This window comes from Panthera leo, chromosome D4, assembly GCF_018350215.1.
Source record: "Panthera leo isolate Ple1 chromosome D4, P.leo_Ple1_pat1.1, whole genome shotgun sequence".
In the NCBI taxonomy this organism is placed as follows: Eukaryota; Metazoa; Chordata; class Mammalia; order Carnivora; family Felidae; genus Panthera; species Panthera leo.
This window is the reverse complement of record NC_056691.1, coordinates 74,380,032-74,399,976: the sequence shown is the minus strand read 5'-3', so window position 1 is coordinate 74,399,976 and position 19,945 is coordinate 74,380,032. Positions and strand designations below refer to the sequence as shown.

Genomic DNA, 19,945 nt, shown 5'->3' with positions numbered 1-19,945 from the left:
CAGAGAAAGACAAATATCATATGACTTCACTCATATGAGGACTTGAAGACACAGAACAGATGAACACAAGGGAAAGGAAGCAAAAATAACATAAAAACAGGGAGGGGGACAAAACATAAGTGACTCTTAAATATGGAGAACAAACTGAGGGTTACTGGAGGGGTTGTGGGAGGGGGGATGGGCTAAATGGGTAAGGGGAATTAAGGAATCTACTCCTGAAATCATTGTTGCACTATATGCTAACCTGGATGTAAATTAAAATATACATATTTATATTTAAAATATAAAATATGCATATTTAAAATATACATTATATTTATATACAGTGATTTAAAAAACTAAAAATAAAAGTAAATTCTTCACAGACATCTTTAACAGCAGTTTTCATCTAACACAGGCTTTCAAAGTATATTATCTCAATTTCAAAGTTATTTGAAAAATAGTGCTTTTGAATCCATATATGACACTGCCCCTGAAAAGCTAAAAGGATCCGCTCATAAAGCAAAAAGAAAATTAAGGTTTTTTTTTAAATTTGCTCTGTAGGTCAGTGGTTCTCACCACTGAATGAGAATTTAAGTCAGTGTATTATAAACTTCAAAGTTGCTAAAAGACTAGATCTTCATTGTTCTCAACACAAAAAAGAAATGATAACCTTGTGATGTGATAAAAGCATTTGCTAAAGCTACTATAGTAATCATATTACAATACACAAACGTATCAAACTACTGCTTTCTATACCTCAAACTTACACAGCTTCGTATGTCAATTATATCTCAGTTTTTTTTTAATTGGTGGGATTTCCTGGGGAGCTTTAAAAACTATCAATGCCCAGAAATGGTGATTTTCCTGGCCTGGAGTGGACAATGGGTGTGGCATTATTTGAAGTTCCTGCGGTGATTCCAAGTGTAGGCTGAACTGGGAACCAGTTCCTTGCAGGTATTATGAGAGATCGCTACAATGTAACTCTGTGGTTCTCAGTCTTGTTAATATACAAGAATTGCCTGGACAGCTTTGTAAAAATACTGAAGCTCTGGCTCCACCAAAAAGATTCTAAGTTAGTTAGGCCCCTGGGCATTCTTACATTTCCAAAACACCTCAGAGGAATCTCATCAGCAGCCAGAGTTGAGAACCTTTAACACTGCCACTTAAGAGTATTGCTTTATACCAATAAAAACAGTTAATAAACTGTAATTCACAATAAGTATAAACAGTTTAAAAGACTGTTTTACCACCATCAAACACTTAGAACTGTAAGGTCACATTCCACCCCATCCCCCCCACCTAAGCCCCTACCCAACTGTCTCCCTGACTACAAAACTGTGTAGAATGTCTTTGCTTTCTTCTGTTCCCTGTGTATCAGGTGACCTCTATACACATCCAAGGATAGCACTGATGGAGAACCTTGTAACCTAATTTAGCTTCCCCAAATAGTGCCTGGTTGTTCTAAATAAAGGAATTGAGTGTCCCTCAAGGTGAGAGATTTTGTGAGAACACAAATATAAAGCAATCCCCCTTTTATCTGGAAGATAGATTGGGAAGATGTCACTTTATTTTTGCACATTATCAACGACTATTTCTTGAATGCTTACTCTACCTTGTAAGCACCATGTTAAATGTTTTCTATCTATCTGATCTCACTTCATCCTAAAAGTATATCTAGGACATGTAATTAGCAACATTTCCATTTTTCAGAGGAGAAAAGCGAGAGGTGAAGTCCATTTGCCCAAGGTTAGCACCCAGCTGGTGAGCAGAGACAGAATGTGGACGCGGGCATTTTACATTCAGCAATGTTCTGCCCCTTTCTGGCCCAGCCTTCCTCAAGACGCTTCCACAGAAGACATCAGGACTTCTGTTCCAGTGCCCCCAATCGATGTCATGGCAGAGAGCATGGCGTCGTGGACAGAGGGAAGGATAAACCACTGGAGAAAGGGTCAGCAGACCTCCCCCCTCCTCCCTGACATCGTGGTCCAGGCAAACCCCCAACATTCCCTGGTTCCCTGGCTCTGTGACATCACAGCCTCCTCTCTTCTCTGCCAGTTACAGGTGAGTGAGCCTCAAAGGTCAGACCTCAGAGCAGGACGGAGTATTTTTTCTGTACTTAAAGGGACAATGTCTCCATCACTCCTGGACACCTTTGCTATAAGAAGCAGACATTACCCCTAATTTGCCTCGACTCCACTGTTTCTGTCTCTGGGCCCCAGTCTCCCCACCTGTGCCGACTGACCCCTAAGGGCTCCTCCAGCTCCAGAAGCCTTCCTGTTTGACCTCGCTGGGTCTTTCTTGTTCTGGTCCAAGTGCTGTGGGTCACTGGAGACCTGAGGCTCACAGCCCACTGGGCATAACCCAACAGCCCTTTTCTTTGGCTCCTGCCTCCATCTAGAGGCAGGCACTGGTAGTGCAAGAAACCGCGCACTCCTGGCCCGCCCCAGCCAGCGTCAATTCAACTCATTTCTTCGCATCAGCATTTATGTTTGTGGAGCTTTGGCAATATGCCAGGCAGCTGTGCTAAGCACTTTCCATCATTATTTAATCCCCGCAACCACATTTTAGGGTAGATGCTATTATCGTCATCCCCATTTTACAGATACGAAACCTGAGGTTCAAGGGAGTTAAATTCTTCTAAATTTCATAGCTTACTAAGTAGGGGATCTTTAATTATTATCCCCCAAAGAATGTGCCTGTCGCTGCTGCAATACCTCCCTTAAGAGCCTTTCCATTTCTGAAGAGGGCTCAAAAGTTCAACACTCTTTGCTACTAAGACTGAAAGGAGAAAGTGTTTTTCTACTCCCCTCTTTTTCTCATGAAATTTCTGGCCAGAGTAAACATATGGAAAGTATTGACACTAGATTTAGACAAACCTACATTTCAGCCCCTGGTGAACACCTAATATGGAATTTTGTGTGTATATATTTGTATGTATGTAAGCTATTTGTATGTATGTAAGGCTCCAGGCTATTTGTATGTATGTAAGCTGCTGCAGAGAAAGAGCCCCCCACTCAATGTGTGAAACAAAAACTGAATTTATTTTGGGTTAAACAAGGGAGAATTGAGCTTTTATCACAAAGTCTCGGAACAAAGCTAAGCGCTAATATATAACAAGTGTGGGAGGGTGTTGCGTTCACGGAAGGTGGCATTTCAGAGGCAGGAGTGCTTGGGAATGGTAGACCGTGAACTGCGAAAGTGTACCTACTATTATGTGTCTCTTACTTTGGGGAGAATGGTCACCGAGGCAAGGTTTTGTTAAAAGATTAAATGACTTTAAAACAGGTTCTGGGGCTTACCTGTTACCATGGTTACAGAGCAATCAGTCTTTACTTAGGAGACTGGGACCTTCTTTTTTATTCTTAGTCTCCCCCTTTTTGGTCCTCCCTCAACCAAAGCTGCAGGAGAGACCCTCAGGAATTGTGCAGATCTTCACCACTGTTGTCCACTTTCCTTGAAGACGCAGTTCGACCTTTCCACCTACAGAGATCTGATGTTCAGTTTGAGCATTAGCCAGCCTGATGCCTTTTGGTTTTGTCTTTGAATCATCCGTGGAGCTCTACGTTGGGCCAGTGGCCGCATAAAATCATTTGACTCTCTGGACAGCAGCCGGTAAATGACTGTGAGGCAAACAACGATCATTAAAAGATTTTAAGTTTTAGATTAAATCGTTAGATCAATTAAAAGAAGGATCTGACGATCATTCCAGAATCATCATCCACAATTTCCTAGGTGTGACCAAGAAAAGAAATTCCAAATCATTATCTGTGTCTAAGGAATTTTGATTGGTTGGTTGGTGTTCCATCACGTGGGCTGTATTATTTACTATGTCAGCCAAGATGAGAGAAAATGAGCACCTTGAGTTGTCCAGCCCGTACAGAGACCTCACTGTCCTCGGAATAGGCCCATCTATTGGTATTGATAGCCCCATCCAAGATTTTCTTGTTTCCAGTGTTGTGTAAGACAACACAGTCTGCTGCGGGCGTTGGGAGTTGTACACTTGGAATGGTCAACTCTTCATCACTCAGAATAGTCTCAGTTCTAGTTGGAATGGAAGAATCTGATTTCCACGTAAGAAACAAATCATGTCAACCAGTGGTATTGTTGTCTGCCTGTAGTTATCAAAAATTCCCCTTGAGAATTTAGAGGAAGGATAAGAATGTATTGAGTGTTAAGGTCTCCTCAGAGTGGCATCACTGGACAGACTTGGAGAGCTGTCCTCCTACCATTATGGAACATGAATTCCTCCAATGGGTTCCTTCTTACCGTAAATACGAGGGTCCTTATCAACAGGCTCCACGTTCGTTATGGACAGAGGAGTTTTGACCTTGTTTTTATTTTAGAAGTCAGTTGTTTTCTCCAAAAGGCCATTTCTGGTTGATTTTTTAGGACTCTTTGAAAATGATCAGGAGATCTAAGTTGGCATTTCACCTCCTAATTTATTTTATCTAAGTCCTCTATTTCAAGTCTGAGCCTTTCGCAAAGAGAGAAGAAAAGCCTCCTTTACTTAAGCTGTTGGTCGCCCTAGAATGTTCTTTGAAAGTGTCCTGAAGTCCATTAAAGTCTCCTGGTAATTCATCTTGATTTTGTTTGCAATTTTGGATCTTTGCCCGATCTACCCTTGGGAAAAAGATTTTTGAAATAGTTTTATGTGGTACCTTTTCTATTTTTCTTCTCAAGTCCACTTTTTTGAATTCTGTGTAGGTGGGTTATTTAAATCTTCTGGTCTTTTCCATCCTGCTGCTCTTAAACATTTTTCCCCATCGCTGAAGGTCAACCATTAAGTGAGCTGACTGGTACAGACACAGGAGTCAATAAGTAGCAGGATAACCAGCAGAATCCTGAGTTATACAGCAGCTTTCTGTCATTCTGAAATTTGGGGTGATCCTATATATTCACCCTCAGCTCAATTCTCATGCAGGGTTTGAATTCAACCTCTCTGGACCCACCTTCCTGGTACAGGAGTTTTCAGGGGATATTGTGCAGTGTTGATTGTTCTTTTCTACAGAAATGAAGGGAATTTATTTAAGCAGTCACGGGAAGGAATAGAAAGAGTGTAAGTAGGTGGTAACGATAAAGCTGGGTGGAGAGAGAGAAAGAGATGTAAAGAAAGCAGGTTTCAGAAGGTTTGAGTAGGAGTACGTCTTTTTTTTTCCCCTTCTTTCTTTCTTTCTGAGGCCAGAACATACCAATCAAAGACGCTCTCTACTGATTATGTGGTGTTTTTGTCTTCTCTCTTCTCTAGAGTCCCTCTTAAATCTCGTACTTTTGACATTAAAGGTTTCCCTTAGTGCCCATAATTCCAAGTCATCTGGTTAAACTTTCCCATCTATTAACATAAACGTTAACACACATGAAAGTACACGTATTGAGGGTATATATGTGAAGCAGGAGTTGTTGTTTTGTTTTGTTTTGTTTTGTTTTGTTTTGTTTTCAGGAAAAGGCAGCAACTTTAAGGTAGATAAGACCATGACAAACAGCAGAGATCACATTACAGTTGACCACAGTTATACATGGTGTCTTGAATTCTGTGGCCTCACAGAGCCTAAAAGAGGCCATCTGATCACCAACCTGGAAGTCACTGACTCCTGAATATAGGCTGAGTAAAGTGACATTAGCTACTTTCATTAGGTTAACAAGACAGAACACGTGCTCGTGAAGGTTTGGAGGGACCCGAGGCAGAGGCTTAGCAATCACCCTCACACAAATTGATCACCATCTAACAGACCTCCAACCGTTAGTCCTTGGGGCCGAGGGTTGTGGTGAGCGCTTGCCACACCTCTGCTTTCGCTCCTTCCTTAGGAAACACCTCCCTCTACATTCAACATACATGAGGCAATCTGGAACAAAGCAAAACCCCACGAGGCAAGAATTTATATGAAGGAAATTGAAACGAAAGCAAACAGCAAGAAGAATGCGTATATTAATGGCAAGCATACTTGCTAAATGGCGCATCTCCTAAACAAAATACCTAATTGCCTTAAATAAATCTCTCTTTTTAAAAAATTTATTGTCAAGTTAGCTAACATACAGTGTAGTCTTGGCTTCAGGAGTTGATTCCCATGATTCATCAGTTACATACAACACTCAGTGCTCATCCCAACAAGGGCCCTCCTCAATGCCTATCACCCATTTTCCCCACCCCCCAGCTCCCCATCCCCATCAACCCTCATTTTGTTCTCTGTATTTAAGAGTGTCTTATGGTTTGCCTCCCTCTCTGTTTGTATCTTATTTTTCCTTCCCTTCCCCATGGTCTTCCGTTAAGTTTCTCAAATTCCACATATAAGTGAAAACATATGATACCTGTCTTTCTCTGATCGATTTATTTCACTTACCTTAATACCTTCCAGTTCCATCCATGTTGTTGCAAATGGCAAGATTTCATTCTTTTTCATCTCTGAGTAATACTCAGTTGTGTACATATACCACATCGTATTAATCCATTCATCAGTAGATGGACATTTGGGATCTTCCCATATTTTGGTTATTGTTGATAACACTGCCATAAACATTGGGGTCAATGTGCCCCTTTGAATCAGCATTCCTGTATCCTTTGGATAAATTCCTAGTAGTGCTATTGCTGTGTCATAGAGTAATTCTATTTCCAATTTTTTTTTTTAATTTTTTTTTTCAACGTTTTTTTTTTTATTTATTTTTGGGACAGAGAGAGACAGAGCATGAACGGGGGAGGGGCAGAGAGAGAGGGAGACACAGAATCGGAAACAGGCTCCAGGCTCCGAGCCATCAGCCCAGAGCCTGACGTGGGGCTCAAACTCACAGACCGCGAGATCGTGACCTGGCTGAAGTCGGACGCTTAACCGACTGCGCCACCCAGGCGCTCCTCTATTTCCAATTTTTTGAGAAAACGCCACACTTTTCCAGAGCGGCTGCACCAGTTTGCATTCCTACCAACAGTGCAAGAGGGTTCCCCTTTCTCCACATCCTTGCCAACATCTGTAGTTTCCTGATTAGTTCATTTTAGCCACTCTGACCAGTGGGAGGTAGTATCTTAGTGTGGTTTTGATTTGTAAATTTCTATCTGTTCATAAATCCTAAGAAGATACAATAAATTAATTAAAGAGAGCTCAAGGAAATATATCAGAGCTCAAATCATGTGGAAAAACTCACTGGGCAGAAAATCCAAAAGGCTATTAGAGATGGGGGCTAAATGGCCCCAAGGAGTATTACTTTGGTCCAAGGATCCCACAAAATGGAGATATTTGTATGTGTCTAGGCTGCTGGATGTATCTAGCCACAATATATAAATTGTGCTGTATCAAATACAGTACATGTCAGAAGTTAAAGATTTTGTATTAATTGAAGGGGTCCAGGGTAAAAGAAACAAAGACATCACTTAGGAGGCTGTTGTTCTGCTTTAGGCAAGACATAATGGTGGCTTGGGCCAGTGGACAGCAGTAGAGAGAGTGAGAAGCAAACACTCATGAGTGTGGCAGCTCACATAGAGAATTGGTTTGTGAGGGACATCAGCCGATACCATGATAAGAATTTCCTTGGGGGCGCCTGGGCAGCTCATTTGGTTGGGCGTCTGACTTCAGCTCAGGTCTTGATCTCGCAGTTTGTGGATTCAAGCCCCCCATTGGGCTCTGTGCTGACAGCTCAGAGCCTGGAGCCTGCTTAAATTCTGGGTCTCCCTCTCTCTCTGTCCTTCCCCTGCTCATGCTCTGTCTCTGTTTCTCAAAAATAAATAAATGTTGAAAAAAAATTTTTTAATGAAAGAAGAATGAAAGAAAGAAAGAAAGAAAGAAAGAAAGAAAGAAAGAAAGAAAGAAAGAAATCTGGTAGCAATGTTGAAAAAAGAATTTCCTAAAAAGGGGTCTTGCCACAGAAAGGCAAGTGAGAACTGGAAGTATTCAGAGACAAAGGAATTGGTGACTAAAGCAAGGTTTTATAATTCTGGACCATCAGAACTAGAAAGATCCTTGAAGATATCATCTAGCCTAACTTCCTGTTATTATTGATGGGGCTTCTGAAATGCAGAGACACATGTGGACTTAGCCACAGCCAGTGAGCAAGTTGGTGGCAGGACCAGGACCTAAACCTGCAAGACTGTGCTTCATTGCCATGTTCCCCTGGGACCTGGGCCAACTGGAGTATTTTGGAGCCAGTGAGCCACATAAAGGGAAGGGAAATGGAATGATCATTGACTGCACACTTATTGTGACTTTTCATATACTTAGTCCTTTACTTTTTCTGCAAGTAGGCACTGCACTCCCATTTTCTCCATGAAAAAATTGAGGTTCAAGAAAGTTAAGGAATCTACCCAGGAGAATGCACCCAGAACTGGGGTTGAACATGGATCAACCTAAAAACTGGATGCTCGTGTGCGTGAGCCTGGATGTTACAGTAGGGGGATCCTATCTAGAGTATGAGCACAGATAAAGGACTAGCATTTTTCATCCACAGTCTTATGTTTATTTAGGAAACAGCCCTGCCCAGGCAACTGGGTTCAAATTCAAGGTTAGCTGACTCAACAAGGCGCCCCTACAGGCGAAGCTGGCAGAGTAAAGGCTTCAACTCTTCTCCATGGGTAAGGAAATTTTGCATAGAATGGGAAAAATAATTTTAAAAGAGGACAGCCTAGGCAGAAGGGCCTGGATCTGCTGGCCATGGGGAGCTATGCAAGATTTGGGAGGGAGGAAGGCTAGTATATCTTGAGAGAGGTTGACCCAGTATGACCCCCATCACAGTGAATTTCCAGTGGGCATCTGGAGTTCAGATCCCAGAAACCATGGCCCCCATTCCTTCACCTCTTACAGCAGCCCACCAAAACTTGGCTTCGAAGATCTTCTGTTTGTGCTGCAGAGACTGTGAGGACCCCCAGGCCATGGATGACCCCAAGGCCCCCAGTGAACCTCAGGATCAGCAGCCATCCACCTGCAGTAGGTACCAGACAAAGACACACCGCCCAGCCTCTCTAGACCTCAGTTTTTTCATCCCCTTTCTGCTGTGATACCCTCAGATTTCCTTCAGCCTTTGAGTGATAATTCCAACCTAAAATTAAGTGGGGACTGGGTGGTTTCCTAACTCAAACCAATAAACAATAGGCAGGGAGGTCGGTCAGGTGTCTGTCACAGTCCCATCAGGAAATGGAGCAGTTTAACAGCATGAGAAAAATTCTCATGGCATATTCTTCCAGAAAATCCATGGTGAGGGTCTTTAAAATACTCCTCCAGGAAATAATTTCACAATAAAAACTGAGGACCTTAAAAATGTCAATCCATTTTTCCAAGATAATAATAATGGTGGGGCGCCTGGGTGGCTGAGTCGGTTGGGCGTCCAGCTTCGGCTCAGGTCATGATCTTGTGGGTCGTGGGTTCGAGCCCTGTGTCAGGCACTGTGCTGACAGTTCAGAACCTGAAGCCTGCTTCTGATTCTGTGTTTCCCTCTCTCTCTGCCCCTCCCCCATTCGTTCTCCCTCTCTCTCTCTCTCTCTCAAAAATAAATAAACATTAAAAAAATTTTTTTTTAATTTTTTTTTAATGTTTATTTATTTTTGAGACAGAGAGAGACAGAGCATGAATGGGAGAGGGTCAGAGAGAGAGGGAGACACAGAATCCGAAGCAGGCTCCAGGCTTTGAGCTGTCAGCACAGAGCCCGACGCGGGGCTCAAACTCACAGACCACGAGATCATGACCTGAGCTGAAGTCAGACACCCAACCGGCTGAGCCACCCAGGCGCCCCCCCAAAAAATTTTTTTAATAATAATAATGGTAATGACTGAGACCTTCTTACTTACAAAGCACTGTCTAGGCACTAGGGAGCCCACTGTGATCAGATAAGTCCCCTACTATATCAGAGCTGACACTGGAGAAAAGCGATATTATCTGATCCCTACCGTAACTCTAAGAAGGGGACATGATTATCCAAAATGGATGTGTCATTTTGTAGCTCTGAGAACAGAGGCATGGGAGGGGAGCAGTTTGCTGTACTTGTGCAGCTAGCAAAGGACAGAGATATTTATTACAGAACACAGTTCAGTCTGTTGACAGACTCCTATGCTATACCTTAAAGAATTTAGAATTATGGGGCGCCTGGGTGGCTCAGTCGGTTAAGTGTCCAACTCGATTTCAGCTCAGGTCATGATCTCATGGTTCTTGAGATCGAAACCCATATTAGGCTCTGTGATGTGCATCAAGCCTGCTTGGGATTCTCTCTCTCCCTCTCTCTCTCTGCTCCTCCCCCCACTCTCAAGCGTGTGCTCTCTCTCAAAATAAATAAACATTAAAAAAAAGAATTTAGAATTATATAAAAACAAAGCTTTATATACAACAATGTTCACCATAATAGTATTTATAGTAGTGAAAAACAATTTAAACACCCAACAATAGAATATTGATTAAATAACTCTTGAATTCTCTGCAAAATAGAATATTATACAACCATCATTTCTTAAAATTTAGTGGCCTGAGAAGAATGTTTATGACATAACATGTATGAAAAAAGGAAAATGCATACATGACATGTAAGATATGATGGACTGTGTAAAAGTATGTGTGAGAAAAGACCAGAACTGTGATTGCATCTGAGGGGCCAGGAGTTTGGGTCATTTCTATTTCTACTTCATATTCTTCAATCTTTCCTAGCTTTTCTATAATGGATATGCATTAGCATTTGTAAACAGGGTGGGGGGAGGTAAACTTTGTGTTTTAAAAAGAATACATAGTTTGAACCCAGCATGTGCTTAGGGGGAGCACTCGGAAGACTGGAGGAGGGAGATCCAGGTGGTCCCCGCCCCCATGACAACCACCACTGGCTCGCGTGCACTGACTCAAGGTTGGCAACGTACCTTCACTTCCATCACCTCCCCTGAGCCTCCCCACCTGACTGTGTGGAATTATCACCGCCAGGTTTGCAGAAGGAGGGGCTGGACAGCAAGAATTTGAAGCGTGCTAATGAAGCCTCCCACTCGCCTTTGGGACAACCTCTGATCCACCCAGAAAAGAGAGCCTCCACCACCAGCAACAATGAGTATGAAGGTGAGTTCCACACTGGGGTCCTAACACTGACCAGGAACCCCCATTGTCCTGATGACCAAGCCCCATTGATCTTTGAGCTAAACTAAGTGTGGTGATAGGAGAGAGAGGACCACGCCCTCCAGGAAGCTTCGGTCATTCTAGAACACACTGGAGCAATTCCAGTAGTCTGCTAGGAATTACGTGAGGAACAATAGGTCTGGGAGGAAAGAGCACACATCCCTGCTTCTCTTCTAAGCCCTTGGGATCTTATCTTACACGTCTATTTTGTGTGGCTGTTGCTTTTGTGTCTGCTTTGGCCACTAGACAGTAAGTCCCAGGAGGACAGCTGTGTTCCCCCAAACCCCACAAGGTGCATGGCAAGTAAACAAGGCCACAAAATGCTTGTGGGCTGAGTATAGTTGGGGGTGAAACGCCTCAGGGTCATGGAAGAAGGATAGAAGTCCAGTCCAGGAAGAAGAGACGTCGCCACATTGCTGGGCACCCACACTGCCCGGGTGATGTCACTTAGCTCACAAACACCCTCTGAGGCTGCTGCTAAGAGCTAAGGACCAGCCCAGCCCCCGCATTTCAGGATTCGCAAAAACAGCTACACCGTCCGTGCAAACAAAGTCTCACACAAAGTCCCATTGTTATAAAAGACAGAAGGGCTCCCGCTGCACTTGAATCGAGGGTGAGGCCCGGGAGCCCCACTAGCTCCACCACCCGCTCCCTCTCACCTCCCAACCCCCACGGGGCTCCATGGAACACAGTTTAAAAACCCACCTCTCTTGGGGCACCTGGGTGGCCTAGTTGGTTGAGCATCTGACTTCGGCTCAGGTCATGATCTCACAGTTCATGAGTTCAAGCCCCATGTCGGGCTCTGTGCTGACAGCTTGGAGTCTGCTTTGGATCCTCTGTCCCTCTCTCTCTGCCCCTCCCCTGCTCATGTGCTCACTTCCTCTCTCTCTCAAAAATAAACATTAAAAATTTTTTTAAAAAATAAGCTACCTCTCATTGTATAGAGAAAACTGAGGCCCACAGGAGAAAGGGACTTTCCCAAAGTCCACCCAGGAAGTAAGGTTAGTGTTAGAAGCAGATTGGGTCCGATTCTCTTACCTTCCAGGCCTCTGCTCTGTGCAAGGCCCCCGACCATCACTGAACACACCAATGAATTACAAACGCAGAACCTACTGGCATGGCCCTGCCACCAAGGATTTGCGAGTCCGGCCTGGGGGTCCACGTGGCTCACACGGTATTCCAGGACCCGACCATGATCAGGGATGGAGGTGACTGGGGCGGTGCATCCAAGCCCAGTGCGAAGGTTCCACCTGGCATCGTAACCGGTTCCTTTCTGCTTGCAGAACTGAATACACACGTCTCCCAAAGAGGTTTCTGCAAGAGAAACCTAAACCGCTACTCCCAGGACCGCTGGCCATTCCAGCCGTGTCACATCGGGAGGCCCTGAGCATTCTAGACCGCGCTCCCACGCGGGCCTCCCAGGCTGCGGGCCACTGGGGTGTCTCCGAAAGGAAGAGGCAGTGAGCAGGGGCCATGAAGACGGATTCAGAAACTCCCCCGGGAGGAGAAGACGTCTGAGCCACCCCTGTGCCACCAGCAGGAGTCACTCCAGCTCCTGAAAAAGCCACTGTGGAGGGAGCTGTTTCCAATTAAAGCCCTTGGTGATATCGCAGGACTGTGTCTCTCCTCTTTTCCCCTCCTCCTTACGGGGAGCATCTTCCAAATGCCTCACTGGTTTTACATGTATTATCCTGTCTCCCTAACCTAAACCAAAAACTTAAACCTTATGGGTAGCTTTTTTTTTTTTTTTTTCATTTTGAAACCATCTTGCACTTACTGAAAGTTGCAGAACAAAGAACTCCTAGTTACCTTTTACCCAGACTCAACAATTGTGTGCACCTCCACCATTTGCTCTGTCATTTCTTTTCTCTCTCTCTCCCTGTGTTTTCTGAGCCATCTGACAGGAATCCCGTTATTCCTGAACACTTCCGTGTTGTGTTTCGTAAGAACAAGGATGTTCTCTTAGGTAACTTCAGGACAGTTACTAAAAACAAGAAACTCAATATTGATACACTGGTATCATCAATTGTCCCGAAAATGTCTTCCAGCTGCTTTCTTGCCAAGTGCAGGATCGAATCCGACATCGCGAGTCACATGTCATTGTCACGTCCCTTGAGTGTATTTTTAATCTGGAACGGTTCTGTCTTTATCTTCATGAGCTTCCCGTTTCTGAAGCATATAGGCACAACTGTCTTATAAGGTGTCCCTCAATTTGTGTTTATCTTATGATTCCAGTTTTGCTTTTTTTTTTTTTTTTGGCAGGAAGATCAGAGAAGCAACACTGTATCCTCCCCAGTACATCATATGAGGGGACACGTGATGTAGGTAGGTCCTGCCATTGGTGACAGTAACTCAGATCACTTGGTTAAGCTGATATTTGCTGCCAGGCTTCTCCACTGCAAATTACTATTTTCCCCTTTGGAATGAGTAAGTCATTTGGGGAGAGACTCTGAACAGCTCATTGCTCATCAAATTTTCACTCACTAGTTTAAGTGTCTAGGAAACCTCCCCCTCCAACCCCGAGAAGAACATGCCCAGCTAACCTACTATTCCAAGAAGGATAAGAGACACATGAGGCAGAACCATCCCAGCCGATCTGATGGGTGTGGTGGAGAGTATGGAATCATCACAGAGGGAAGGACAGACCACTGGAGAAAGGGTCGGCAGACCTCCCCCCTCCTCCCTGACATCGTGGTCCAGGCAAACCCCCAACATTCCCTGGTTCCCTGGCTCTGTGACATCACAGCCTCTTCTCTTCTCTGCCAGTTACAGGTGAGTGAGCCTCAAAGGTCAGACCTCAGAGCAGGACGGAGTATTTTTTCTGTACTTAAAGGGACAATGTCTCCATCACTCCCGGACACCTTTGCTATAAGAAGCAGACATTACCCCTAATTTGCCTCGACTCCACTGTTTCTGTCTCTGGGCCCCAGTCTCCCCACCTGTGCCGACTGACCCCTAAGGGCTCCTCCAGCTCCAGAAGCCTTCCTGTTTGACCTCGCTGGGTCTTTCTTGTTCTGGTCCAAGTGCTGTGGGTCACTGGAGACCTGAGGCTCACAGCCCACTGGGCATAACCCAAGAGGCTTTTTCTTTGGCTCCTGCCTCCATCTAGAGGTGAGTACTGGTAGTGCAAGAAACACCACATCTACCTCGCCCCAGCCAACGTCTCTCCTACATCACCCTTAATCACGTTTTTAGGCACTTACCATGTGCCAGACACCGGGATAAGCACCTCACATCTTTACGCCACCCAACCCTCACACAACATTCTGGAGTAGGTTTTGCCATCCCCATTTTACAGAGAGAAAAACTGAGGTTCACAGACTTGACGTTGCTCTAAATAACCCATCATGGTGCAACAAGAATTACATCCCAAGTTATCTAAGTACTAACAATGTATGCTCTTAATTTCTGCGCTGCTCTGCCAAGCTTCATGGGGGTTGTTCCATTTCAAAACCACCTGCCATCAACTCTCTGAGGAGCAGAAGGTGTTTCTGAACATCTCTCTGCCCCTGGAAGTGCCTGTAGGGTGAGGCCCTGGACAGCAGAGGCTCGGGTACCAGACAAAACTGCGTTACAATCCCGGCTGCTCCTCTTGGGAGTCACCTTTCTGGGGCTCAGCTCCACCATCTGAAAAGCTAAATGAGCTCAGAGATGTCCAAGGATCTGCCCAAGAAGCTCGATGAGGGTCAGTGTGCCCTTGACACCGTGGCTGTCTCTCTTACCCTGTTAATTTCCAAAATTGAAGTCACAGGGGAGAAGGAGGGAAGTACAGAATCGGGATGTGTCTATCCATTTCTATGAGCAGGGAGTAAAACACCTGTTAGTGGAAGGGAGCATAGGGATGATATTGTGTCCATTGTTGCCCAACAGTCAGAGAGAGGGCTTGTGTATTTACTCAGGTAACATTGAGAGAGAAGCTACTCTGTGCAAATCCCTGTGCTCACTGCTGGGGTCCGAAGGTGAATTGGACCCATCCCTGTCTCCTTGAGACCAGGACTCTCTCATTCATGTTCACTGCCAGATCCCTCACTTAGTGCCTGGCACCAGTGGTCCTCAATAAAAACATGCTGAACAAATTTTTTAAATCACAGATTGCAATGACCCAGACTATGGAGTGGACTCTCATAGGCAAATCATAGGCAGGCTGTGAAATATTGCTCAACAAATATTTATTGAGCACCTGTGATAGGGTTAGGCAGATGCTATGCAATGCCAGGCACTGGCCATGACCCAGTGTGGGACCACTAGAGAGGCCCCTAATTCCTCCCAGGTATAAGGGATGGCTTCCCAGAAGGAGCAGTCCCTGAGCTGAGTCTCCAGTGTGAAGGGTGAGGGAGTGAGAACATGGGGGTGGGGGAGACGGTTGGCACAAACGTATGGTGGTAACGCAATGAGAGCAAGTTTGGGGCGCTGCTGGCAGCTCCTACGGCCAGAGGGCAACAGGCGAGGCCGGGAGGGAAAGAGGCTGGCAAAGCTGGCAGGGCCAGACTACCAAGCAGTTTTCAGCAGTACAACAGGGAGCCGCTGAGGGTTTGAGGCACAGCATGGTGATAGGATTGCAGGCAGATGGGCCTGCAAGTGAGCCAGGGGCCAGCAGGGAAGCTGTGGCCAGGGGGGTGGCCGAGGGCAGGGGCTGCAGGGTGGAGGGTGGCAGGAGGAGGAGATGTTTACAAGGTAGAATCACATGGTGATGGGATTGCAGCATGGTGATGGGATTGCAGGCAGATGGGCCTGCAAGTGAGCCAGGGGCCAGCAGGGAAGCTGTGGCCAGGGGGGTGGCCGAGGGCAGGGGCTGCAGGGTGGAGGGTGGCAGGTGGAGGAGATGTTTACAAGGTAGAATCACAATGCCTTGATGAATGGCTGAATGGGTAGAGAAAGGGAGGCAGGGGCCAGGAGGAGAAGGGGTTCGCCAACTCTGACTCCAGACCCAAAGTGAATATAGGACACGAAAGGAAAGGAAATAGGTTTGGGTTGAAAAGGGTGGGGAAGGGAGATGGCCCCACCAGCAGACAGTCAAAAGCAAACCTATCCATTGTTCTTAAAGCCATCAGTCAGCTTGACAGTGTCTCATCAGCAGTGAGACACCAACAGTGTCTCACCAGCCTTCATGTCCCTGGAATAGTGGCTCATCTCACCCCTGGAGCGGTGACAGCATCTGCTCATACGAGGACCAAAGTTCAACCAAAGTACAGGTTCGTCCAGCCATCCCACAACTGTTTATTAACTGCACGCTTGGCATCCGGCACTGGGGACCCAGCAGTGAACCTAAGAGGCTGACCCCCTGCCTCCGTGTGTTCCACAGCAGGAAAATTGCAAATAAACTCCGGGGTGTGCTCTGAGACAAGGGCTATGGAGAAGGAGGAGGTGGGACGGGGAAGAGGGAGGACTGGGGGAGGGACAGTCCTGTAAACTGGGAATTGAGTGGTAGAGGGAATAAATAGGGAGAATTAAATAGAGGGAGAGGCTTAAATGGGGGGGGGGGGGGGAATGCCTCACAAGAAAAGCTGACCTTCACGCAAAGCCTTAAAGGAGGGGAGGGAGGAGTTCCCTGAATCTCCAGGGAAGAGCATCCCAGGCAGAAAGCGCAGGCAAGGGCAGCCATGTTCTGTCCGCTTGGAACAGAGTGAAGGGGAGGGCGGGAGGAGACAGCAGGGGAGGGATGGGCAAAGGTAGTGCTGAGATTACAGATTTTTTTCAGGGGATGCCCAGAGAAAGACTTTGGCTTCTCTTCTGCGTGATAGGGCACCAGGACTCCAAGCAGAGGTGTGACGTGATGTGACTTACATCCTAAGAGGATTCTGCTGTGCTGACACTAATGAAGACGAGGGTGGAAGAAGCAGGGAGACCCATTAGGAGGCCATCGCAGTGATCCAGGTGAGACACGGTGGTGGCCGGGAGAGGGGGAAGCCAGTGCCCAAGGACGATGCCCTAGAGTGAACCCAGTGTGCACTGAGGGAATACTGCTGCCATGATGGAAATTCCCAGAGTAGGGCTTTGGCCACAGGGAAAGGGAAATGAGAACAGGAGCTGGGAAGAGGCCTCGAAAAGGCAAAGAAGTTTGGGAATAAGAAAGATAAGGATGCACAACCTTGAGTCATCAGGCCTGGAAGTCTGATCCTTGGAGACACAGTACAGCCCAACCGCTACCTGTCAGATGGGAGCCTAGGTCCGGAACAGATGAGCCCAAAGCCACACAGAAAGGTGGAGCTGTGTTATCAGCCGATCTGCTGATTCAACGAGGTACCCCTGCAGGTAAAGACTGGCAGAGTAGAGGCTCCAATGTCTTTCCATGGGTAAGAGAACTTTGAATGGAAGAAGACCTAGTCAGAGGTAGGCCCACATAGGTGGGCCTGGACGTGCCAGCCACAGGGAGCTACGAGAGGTTTGGGAGGGGAAGGGGCATGATACCTTGGGAGAGGCTGGCTCAGTATGACCCACCGCTGAAATAACAATGGGCTTCTGGGATTGAGGCTACAGGGCCAGATGCCCCAATTCCCTTTCCTCTTCCCATGACCCACCAAAACATGGCGTCAAAGATCTTCTGTTGCTGCTGCCAGGCCAATGAGGGGCCTTCTTCCACTGTTGACTCACCTAATAGTCCAAGAATATCCCAGAAGCACCAGCCACAGCTCTTCAGTAGGTCCCAGGCATGGGTGTGTGTAGTTGGCAAGAATATTGGAGTTACCTCTCTGGATTTCAGTCTCCCCAGCCACCCTCTGCCGGCACACCTCAGATTTCTTTCAAGACTTTTGGGGGTGTGGGACTAGTTACCCAAGCCTGTAACAATTTAGCCTAATGACTATATTATTTATTAGATACCAGATAGTAGTTAAGATCCCTGGCTTGTGTCCTACATACCCGTTAAATTCTGCCTCAACCACTTACTAAGCTTGAGCATGTCGTCGAACCTCTCTCTGTTTCTTTATAAAACAGGGATAATGTTGGTACATTACCTACTTCTCAGGTTATTGGGGAGGCACACGTAAGTGCCTAGAACATGGCCCCACGCGGAGAAGGCACTCCAGAGGCGGTAACTGTGTATGTGTTCTGGTCAGGACCAGCAAGGCTTTGCTGACGTAACAAGTAAACTATAAAATCTCGATCGCTTGACCCAGTGTGGGGTTATTTTTAGCTCAAGCCAGAATTGTTTTCAAGCCATTTAATAACACGAGCAGTCCCCACGTGGGATGTGACCAAGACTGTTTATTCATGTGTAATTCAAACCCTTTACCAAGGACAAACATTTTCCTTCACTCTTTCAGATCTGAACACGGATCCTCGCACAAATGGTTTGAAAAAGAGACACCCACACCACTCCTCCAATATTGGGGCGCTAAAAACTTGCACTATTGGGAGACCTTGAGCATTCTAGTCAGCAGCCCCCATGCTGTGCGGCTGCCCGAGCGTCTCCCGAATAGGGTGGTGAGCAGGAGGTATGAAGATGGATTCAGAAACTCCCCTGGAGAAGAAACCATCTGAGCCACCCCTGTGCCACCAGCAAGAGGTGCTCTGGCCACGGCGGAAGGAGCTGCCTCCAATTAAAAGTCCTTGGTTGCATCACAGGACTGGGTCCCTCTTCTTTTCCCTTCCCCCAGCCCTGCTTCTGAGATTCCCTTGCATGTGGAGCAATTACAACCCGGCATCGCTTATAGAGAAATGTGGTTTAATCCTTCTAAAGCCTTCTCGGTCACTCCAAACCAACCTAATGAGGAAGTGCTTCGGAGAGGCTGCTTAGTGTAACAGGTGGCTATAAATGGATTCTGTAATAAATGTCTAGAGCTTGAGGGCACAATTCTGCTCATCTATTGGGTGGCTCCATTTGGTGCTCAGGGCCATAGTGACCAGTGGGGCAGGTTGTGCAAAACTCTGCGAACAGCAGCCCTAGGGGGGTGCAATGTGCAGCTGGCACATTGGTATACAGAGCTGTTTGCTAAAAAGAAGAGCATGTAGGGGGCCTGGGTGGCTCAGTCGGTTAAGTGTCCGACTCTTGATTTCAGCTCAGGTCATGATCTCACAATTCACGGGTTCGAGCCCTACATCAGGCTCTGTGCTGACAGCGTGGAGCCTGCTTGGGATTCTCTTTCTCTCCCTCTCTCTGCCCCTCTCCGACTCTCTTGAAATAAACTTAAAAAAAAAAGTTTAATAAAATAAAATGCAGAGCATGCACACATGATAATATGCAGGAGATCCCAGGTGGCTTCAACTTTAGCCAGGGAACCAGGCACAGAAGCGTATCACTCCAACATAATAGGACAACTTGGGGGAGCAAGAGAATGGGAAGCATTTTGCAACCAACTTGGGGCTTTGGGGAAGGCTTCCTGGAAGAGATGTTTGCTGGAGTTTTCTGAGTGTTGAAAGGGAATTGGCCGAGCAAACAGGAGGGGAGATGGTATTCCAGAAGGGGGAACAAAATAAGTAAAGTTAGAAAACAGAGGCACAACGTGGGAGGGGTGTGAGGATGGCAAATGCCAATGGTTGGAATGACTAACAAAAAAACCTGACTCAGAGTGTGATGGGAGGTGAGGGGTGCAGAGGGTCGTTAAAAGTGTTATATTCTAGGAGAGTAGGTTGGACCCTATCCTGAAGGTGATGGGGAGGGCCCAGGTGAGTTTCAGGCAACCAAAACAACATAGCCCGATTTCCAGTGTTTGCAAGGTGAACATGGTGAGTTGTTAAGAAGACAACTTCTCCTCCTAGCACCCCCTGTGTCATCCCTGACCTCAGAAAGGAGAGGAAGAAAGAAAAATGATGTCTTGTGCCATAGCACTGTCGACTAACACTCATACCTATGATGAGAAGCCCATTCTGGCTACAATTGAGAGGATGTGCAGTTTGAAGGAGTGTGTAAATTCCGGTATATCGCTTACTCTTCTAAGTGCTTCATAAATATCAACTCACTTAGCATAATA

At 46.1% G+C, this 19,945-nt stretch overlaps 1 protein-coding gene and 3 long non-coding RNA genes across 6 annotated transcripts; 2 read left to right on the top strand and 2 right to left on the bottom strand.

Annotated features, from left to right (window-relative positions):
* The first annotated feature begins 1,869 nt into the window (after window positions 1–1,869).
* On the top strand, window positions 1,870–12,630 carry TEX48 (testis expressed 48). Of its 2 annotated transcripts, none has more exons than XM_042913453.1 (5): window positions 1,870–2,043; window positions 8,423–8,530; window positions 8,760–8,886; window positions 10,851–10,979; window positions 12,320–12,630. In XM_042913453.1, the coding sequence occupies exons 1-5, from the start codon at window positions 1,876–1,878 to the stop codon at window positions 12,421–12,423; spliced, it is 636 nt and encodes a 211-aa protein (XP_042769387.1). In that variant the 5' UTR covers window positions 1,870–1,875; the 3' UTR covers window positions 12,424–12,630. The 2 variants fall into 2 exon arrangements, with proteins under 2 accessions (XP_042769387.1, XP_042769388.1); XM_042913454.1 differs by lacking the exon at window positions 1,870–2,043 and adding an exon at window positions 3,551–3,594 and having other exon boundaries at window positions 8,760–8,882; window positions 12,320–12,617.
* Window positions 3,040–12,398, bottom strand: LOC122205247. Its single transcript, XR_006195982.1, has 3 exons — window positions 12,075–12,398; window positions 5,711–5,822; window positions 3,040–4,984 (listed from the first exon to the last, which is right to left on the bottom strand). It is a non-coding gene; the product is annotated as an uncharacterized LOC122205247 (long non-coding RNA).
* Window positions 12,631–13,715: 1,085 nt separating the features above from the next.
* Window positions 13,716–18,385, top strand: LOC122205246. Of its 2 annotated transcripts, none has more exons than XR_006195981.1 (4): window positions 13,716–13,808; window positions 16,081–16,228; window positions 16,778–16,910; window positions 18,299–18,385. It is a non-coding gene; the product is annotated as an uncharacterized LOC122205246 (long non-coding RNA). The 2 variants fall into 2 exon arrangements; XR_006195980.1 differs by lacking the exon at window positions 13,716–13,808 and adding an exon at window positions 13,872–14,147.
* On the bottom strand, window positions 16,234–17,507 carry LOC122205248. The gene is made up of 2 exons (XR_006195983.1): window positions 17,184–17,507; window positions 16,234–17,075 (listed from the first exon to the last, which is right to left on the bottom strand). It is a non-coding gene; the product is annotated as an uncharacterized LOC122205248 (long non-coding RNA).
* Window positions 18,386–19,945: the final 1,560 nt, after the last annotated feature.

Bases quoted from the DNA above. Each gene is read 5' to 3' on its own strand.
- TEX48 (XM_042913453.1), top strand. From the start codon at position 1,876: ATGGCAGAGAGCATGGCGTCGTGGACAGAGGGAAGGATAAACCACTGG. The intron at 2,044-8,422 runs GTGAGTGAGCCT...ATGTTTATTTAG, and splicing joins CTCTTCTCTGCCAGTTACAG to GAAACAGCCCTGCCCAGGCA. The intron at 10,980-12,319 runs GTGAGTTCCACA...TTCTGCTTGCAG, and splicing joins CAGCAACAATGAGTATGAAG to AACTGAATACACACGTCTCC.